This window comes from Triticum dicoccoides, chromosome 5B (assembly GCF_002162155.2).
Source record: "Triticum dicoccoides isolate Atlit2015 ecotype Zavitan chromosome 5B, WEW_v2.0, whole genome shotgun sequence".
In the NCBI taxonomy this organism is placed as follows: Eukaryota; Viridiplantae; Streptophyta; class Magnoliopsida; order Poales; family Poaceae; genus Triticum; species Triticum dicoccoides.
Window position 1 is genome coordinate 568,217,449 of NC_041389.1, and position 6,855 is coordinate 568,224,303.

The 6,855-nt window shown below is 43.1% G+C and overlaps 1 protein-coding gene across 2 annotated transcripts; it reads left to right on the forward strand.

Moving 5' to 3' along the window:
• The first annotated feature begins 558 nt into the window (after positions 1-558).
• On the forward strand, positions 559-6,328 carry LOC119311677 (protein IQ-DOMAIN 1-like). Of its 2 annotated transcripts, none has more exons than XM_037587349.1 (7): positions 559-713; positions 1,860-2,013; positions 2,916-3,146; positions 3,577-3,804; positions 4,360-4,473; positions 5,225-5,720; positions 5,870-6,328. In XM_037587349.1, the coding sequence occupies exons 2-7, from the start codon at positions 1,903-1,905 to the stop codon at positions 5,998-6,000; spliced, it is 1,311 nt and encodes a 436-aa protein (XP_037443246.1). In that variant the 5' UTR covers positions 559-713; positions 1,860-1,902; the 3' UTR covers positions 6,001-6,328. The 2 variants fall into 2 exon arrangements, with proteins under 2 accessions (XP_037443246.1, XP_037443247.1); XM_037587350.1 differs by having other exon boundaries at positions 2,934-3,146.
• Positions 6,329-6,855: the final 527 nt, after the last annotated feature.

Below are 6,855 nucleotides of genomic sequence, written 5' to 3' on the forward strand. Positions count from 1 at the left end.
TTGTGTGGTGACCACCTTCTCTTGATCCTCCACCTCCGCCGGCTCCGGCAGCTCTTCATACGGGTCCAGGTGCGGCGAAAGGTGAAATCGCAGGAATTAGGGAGGAGGGGGGCAACGAACGGGAGCGGAGAGGGTGAGGAATGGGGTTTTGGCATAGAAATAGTGCGGACCGCTCCAAAAGCGCGGGCTCCGCTTCGTTTTTGATGGGTCGGGGTTGTCAGAGTCCAATGTGGCGGGGGTTCGGACTCCCGCAAAGCCCCTCCTAGTTTGTGTCCGATTTGCTGGTTTTTGGACAGCCTGGCGTGTCCACGGACAAATACAGAACCGTATTGGATAACAAACTGCGCCAGGACAACTCGGTTCGGATGTATGCTGGCAATTTAAAGGTCTTATAAAAAATGGAGTACATGTGTGGTTTGGGTAAAAAATATTTACTCAACAACTCATGGGTGGCAAGAGATAAAACTGAGGTTTCAGACTTTTCTATGTCAGCACTCAACAGATCATTTCAATGTGAGCTCCTGTCCTTTTTTTTATTTGCTTCGAAGAAACGAAAAGTGCGAACAAGAGGGAGAGAAGAAGAGTACACCCCGAGGCAGAAAAGAAGAGGGGCTCACGACGCGCGACAGAAGAGGCGAGCGGCGGAAGGGGAGGGAGGGAATGCTCTCCACTCTCCAGCTTCCTGGTCTCAGGCCGTCGTCTTCGGCGCCCAGGTGAGTCCCAGCCTCCCAACCCATCCTTCCCATGCCAAGAATCCCCCATCCCGTAGGCACTTCGATGAGCGCCTCTGTGCTGCGCGTTCATCTCCGGTGCGATTTGGTCTGATTCGAGACCCCCGACTGAATGATTGACGGGCCTGCTCTTTGATTCGAGTCCCGTTTTCACCAGATTTTGGGGGGAATTTCGTGACGTCCGAGCTCTGCTTCCCTCTGCTCGCTCGTCTGGCGGCCTGTGGTTCTGAACTCCTGATTTGTGCGCGCGTTCGGTGGCTTGGAACTGCCGTCGCGGGTACACACGGTGTGTGTTTTGTTGATTTTTTGCTTGGAACTGCCATCGATGTCCTTGCATTTCTGCAAGATTTATACGGAGTGTTGTAAAGAGGTTCTGTTGACAATCTCCGCCCGCCCCCCCTCTTTTTCTTGCTCACCAAAGCTGGGTTTCTTTTGGGGGCTGGCCATGTCTTCATGCGCTGTAAAGTTTACAGTGAAGAACCTTCAAGGTGAAAGTTTTGCGTCGCCTGCAGCCCTTGAAATCTTCGTGTTGGAATGCATCCCTCTTGGCTGGGAATTTTCCGTGAGTTCTGCTCAGTTTTTAGCCGCATTCGCAGAGTTCAAATGTTGCTTAATTTTTTGCAGAACCATGGCAAAGCTTCTGAAAGTCTGCTTCTCTTACTTTCTGGGTTTGATACTAGTCTGTATGGCGCATATCCCCGGATGGCCTGCTGAACTGTTCTTCGATTTCGGCCTGGCGTGCAAAACATTCTTGCGTGTACCGTATATTAGGTAGTGGAGTAGGATTACCCATCAGCATCTCTGCTAGTCTGCTGCCGCAGTCTTGATTGGTATTGTATACTTTCCTGGCAAACCATCAGCGAAGGAATGACAGAATCTTTTTGTTGCTTCCAACTGACCTTATCACACAACCTAGGTTCTTTACTGGACTGCCAGTAATCATTGGAAGCAACTTGCATGTGCTAGCTCTTATTGTAGGATGCATTGCTCGAGATTCTAACAATTGTTATGTAGTTTTTCTTGGTTTGAAGCTGTGAGTCATCTTTGTACTTTTACTTAAGTTTCAAGCAGAAGCAGCTTTGCTTGTTTAGCACAGTAACATTACAATATTCTGAAATCTGAATGCAGGTCTCAGGCCCTCTGATTAGAGGAAAGGAAAGGTTGGGTTATAATGGGTATTTCAGCCAAGTGGATTAAATCACTGGTTCGCATAAGAAAGCAGGAAAAGGGACGGAATTCAGAAACTCAAGAAAACGCACAAAATGCCGAGAGCAGTGAAGCTGTAAGTCATCGTATCCGCCTTGTGTTTTATAGTGTGTAATCATAATGAATGGCTGAACTATGAGGTGTGGGCCTATGATTAGTTTGTTTGTCTTTTGTTTTTGTTTTCTTCTCTTATGAACACAGCTTGATAGGTGCGCATGCTTTTTGTTTTTGTCTTTCTATGGGGGATTTGGGAACATGACAAATCTTAACGAATGAACAAAACTGCAGAAGTGGATGGTGTACCAAATTTGGTTTGTCAGATGCCAAACAAGTGCTGTTGTTGGCATGTCTTTGTCATGGGCTTGCTGCTCAACAGCTCTGCTCCACTGTCAATAGTTCCAAAATCAGAGTTACTCTGCGTATGCCAGTGTTGTATCAACACTATAAAAAAAACATGCAGAAGGGTAGGGCTGTCAAAAAACGGCTGGCTTCAACCTGTCTAACCGTGGTTCAAACTTTGATACTTATTTTTTTATTTTTTTCAATTGTCTGTAACAGACAGCTGGTTGATTTGTGCACCACTAGATGATTGCATTATCCTTTATTCTTTCAAGTAATGTTTTTATTTTATTTTGAGATATCTTATTTATTTTTAGTTCTCAAAGCATCAGTTTGTAAATTTGACCAAACTAAACTTCCAGCAACTGAAGGAGTTTGCATTTTATTTACATATAGCTGCTGTAAGAGTTCTGATACACTACTTATTTTATTTCTACTTAAATCAACCTTAAGTATGAGTGTGAATGTGTGATATGTATTATAGGCTGTCGTGCACCTCATACTATAGTGTTACTTTGCAAGCATGAATTCCTAATTAGCAGTGTACACTATTAAGGTTTTGATTTTTTTTGAATTCCCACTTGGCTTACAAGTCTTACTGCTCCACTTTTCGAATGATGATTTTGATAAATATTGTAGAGCTCTTCTGCTCGACAGCTACACAAAAGAAAGCATTCTGTGGATCCCGCATTAGAAGAACTTGCAGTACCTAGTGAAGCATCGACGGATGGCACCAACACCCAGTTCGGTTCGAATTCTATTTCATCAGAAAGTGCATCACGTGATGTGCATGTTTCTCAGACCGAAGAACTTCCTAGAGAAGGGGATTTGGCTGCAACAGTTATTCAGTCTGCATTTCGGGCATTCTTGGTATGCTATATCTTTGAGCTGCGTTGTGTTAAACAATGCATAGCATCATGTACTCTCTTTGGCACGTCGAGAAAGCAATGTAACCACTCATCATATAGTGAATGTGCCCATATTCATGTTTCTATTATTTATTTTATTAAACCCGGAGATTGTCAGCCAATACAAAGGTCAAGCGGTTATATACATTATTAAGAGAATCCAAGAAGAACATAAAAACAGAGATTTGTTGTTAGGGTTTCATAGTTAATTCTTCAATGACCAGGAAATGAAAAGTGAAAACAAATCTTTATCTCCTGAATTAAAATTATAAGTTGTCTAGATATGTAGTTATTTCTTATTCGTGTAATATTTTAGCTCATGGTTGCTAGCATCCATCATAGTTGGCTGGTTCTGACATCTTGATCTCTTATGTTGCTTCTATACATAATAGGCTAGGCGGGCTTTACGAGCACTCAAAGGTATAGTTCTACTCCAGGCCCTTGTGAGGGGCTATATTGTGAGAAAGCAGACAGCAGAAACACTTCAGTGTATGCATGAGTTGGTAAGAGCTGAAGCTCGTGTGAGAGCAAGGCAAGCCGGTGTTGCATTAGAAAACCAAGTGGCACGGAAAAAGGTCCCTGAGCAAGATGATTGTGAGAACCATGTTCGAGAAATTGAGGTAGGCCATCTAATCCCTTAGAAATAAATATGCTGCTCTATGTCCCTAACTCCCGATCTATCATTCAGTTACACAAACTACACTTGTCATGGAAGGAGAGAAACTGGGCATTAGAGTTTAGTTTTACAAATTCAGCATATTAAATTTAATTACAAGTGGTATGCTAAAGGATGGAAGTACACATGCTGTCACACTAAACACGGTTCATTGGCTGACCTGGATTGAACTAGGGTTAGGGACAAGAAAATATTTTATTTAAGGGTTGACTTGCTCCTAACCACCAACCATGTAATATTCGGTTATTGTGTATCTATCCCAGCTGTATGCCCTGAATGAATGCCATTTTTCTTCAACCCTTTGATATTTTGCCAATTAATGCAGCAATAATATATTCATTGCGATTAGACCTGTTGATCATTAACATTGTTTTGGTCACCAGTTTTTTTTTCTGAAATGGAAAATTAAGGCAGGTCATACATGGGTGGCATAATTTTGTTTATCAACTAGATGCTGTTTAAGGGATAACTTTGTTTACTTCTGCAACAACAAATGCAGGAAGGCTGGTGTGGCGGTCTTGGTTCTGTGGCAGAAATGCAAGCTAAAGTACTGAAAAGGCAGGAAGCTGCTGCAAAACGCGAGAGAGCGATGGCGTATGCATTGACCCATCAGGTAATTTTGGAGGGTACCATACCAGAATACCTTAACTAATTGAAACTTGTTAACTGAGGTTAACTTGATGATCTAGAATCAAACTGTTGTTGAATGTACACTTGTTCATGATCCATTAGTCAGGTCTGGAAGTTAATGCCACAAGCAAGAAGTCAATTAGCAGATATGTTTCATGCTTGCTCTGCTAGTGAATTATTTAACAGTCTAGTGAAAAAGACGTCAATTGTTTCATAGTAAATATTTTTTTAGAAACCTATGATCTGACTAAACCCACTATTGTGGTATTTTACCAAACAGTAATCCCATATATCTAATGTGCTTATGTTTTTCACTGGGGGGTGTTCTTTTTTCACCGGGTGCTGCGTATGTTTATGAACATAAACAACTGGTATGGTTAAAGGCACTTCTCTTGGAGGTCTAGAAATTCAGATAATAAACTAGTAGAAAATAGAAAGATCATGTACACTCGCTCAATAGTCGAGAGAAAGGAGAAAGTATTGCTCTTCTTATTCTGACGAGGCTAGATTAAATGGTTTACATTAACTAGATATGGAAAGGGCAATTGTTACAATCAGAAAAAAAGTTACTCTTTTTTAGGGGATGTTCAGTAGCTAGTTTAACATAGGTAGCATTTAGTAACGATCTTAACATGTAGACGACGATTAGTGCTCATGCTGAAAATTCTGTAATAATTTTTTGTACATCTGTTAACCTCTCCGAAGTCATTAACTTATGTTATTCTCTTAATCAGCGGCAAGCTGGTTTAAGGCAGCAGAAACCTACAAATCTGCAAGGATCCGAACTTGATGATGACCACTGGGGATCAAACTGGGTAGAGAGATGGGTGGCTGCACGTCCATGGGAGAACAGGTTGCTTGACAATAATGCAAAAGAGAGCATGCCAGTGTGTGATGATAATCAGGATGAGGAAATAAAATCTCAGGTCACACCAAAGGGCAAAGCGCCAACTTCAAGCACTCCTCCTAATGGCCTGAGCAAGAAGAAAGGTGCAAGCCACAGGAAGTCATATTCGGATATTAATTTCACTTCATTTGGGCGATCGTCAAGTGTACTGCCTTCCACCTCTCTGGGAACATCCAAACAGAAGCCGAAACTGGAAGATGAGGTTTTTGAGGAAGTCAGCTCCCAGCCCACAGATATAGCTCCCTTGGCTGTGCACAATCAGAAAGAAAGGCGCGGGCAGCTGAATACCTCGGCCAAGAAACGCCTGTCCCTGCCGAATAACGGTAAAATGCACAATAATCACAATCCATCCAGCGTTTTCATCGTTTTCTTAGCATACATTCTTGAATCCTAGAAGTATTTCTGCCTTTTCTGCCATGCATTTCCATGCACCAGCAGTATATAATCCAGCCAGTTTTGATGTTTCTAACAGTCGGCGGGGGAGCAGCAAAGGGGACAACCAACAGGAATCCGATGAACCGATCGAGCAGTGCTAAGTCTGACCTGAAACCACGGGCGAACGCGCCCAACCAAGCCCGGAAGCAAGTCGAGTTGCAGGCCTGATTGCACATACTACCGTTCCCAATGTGACCTGGGCAGATCTGTTCCCTTTCGTTCCTGGTGTGTCGTTTCTCCAGCTGTGCAGGCTTCATCTCCGTACATAATTTTTTCGGTAAAAAGATTGTGCATCTAGGTTGACAGGCGTGTTTCGACATTCCCATTGTGCATGGTTGCGGGTTGCCGACTGTCATTGGTGTTGTTGCGTTGTCTATTCTTGATTTTGCTTATGTTTTGCCATCTTTGTATGCTCTTCTAACTGCTGAAACAAGTGATTGTGCTGTTGTGCAGTCTTAATTTTTCATTTCTGGTGACAAACATGTTCACTCCTTCATTTCATTTTGTTTTAAGCATTCTTGCATCTGATCAATGGCTCGTTGCCGATGAACATATCTTTTTGAGGTTAATGTGTTTTCATAATATATGTATATTCGATGGTAATTTACGAGCTTCTGCTGCAGTGCTGCTCTCTATGATTGAGGTTTCATGTGGATCCTCTGCTATTGCAAAGCACCGGCCTCTGCTTGTACTGTTGCATCGTTGGGTGGTAGAGTACAATCATGCAGGTGAAAAGCTGCAACTTTTGCTGGATTTGTGTATGATTGGAACACGAGGCTCAACCTGCGCTTCCTTTGTTCGCCTCCCCTTCATCACGTGGTGTGCCATGAGGCTGCTCAGCGTTTTACCGCGGTACAAAAGATGATGCATATGATGATACTAGCAGCAGCAGGCGGCAGCTTATCGTCGCATGTGGCGCTGTTGCATGCATGAATGTGCAGTTACGGTGTGCCAATGAATTAACGTTGTTGCAGGACTTGCAACCTATCTAGCGGACACGCCAGTCCACAGCTCATGTGGGAC

What these genes read in the sequence shown, in the direction of transcription:
- LOC119311677 (XM_037587349.1), top strand. Translation starts at nt 1,903, where the DNA reads ATGGGTATTTCAGCCAAGTGGATTAAATCACTGGTTCGCATAAGAAAG. An exon ending in ACCATGTTCGAGAAATTGAG is followed by an intron (nt 3,805 to 4,359) that starts GTAGGCCATCTA and finishes CAACAAATGCAG; the next exon opens with GAAGGCTGGTGTGGCGGTCT. An exon ending in CGTATGCATTGACCCATCAG is followed by an intron (nt 4,474 to 5,224) that starts GTAATTTTGGAG and finishes TCTCTTAATCAG; the next exon opens with CGGCAAGCTGGTTTAAGGCA.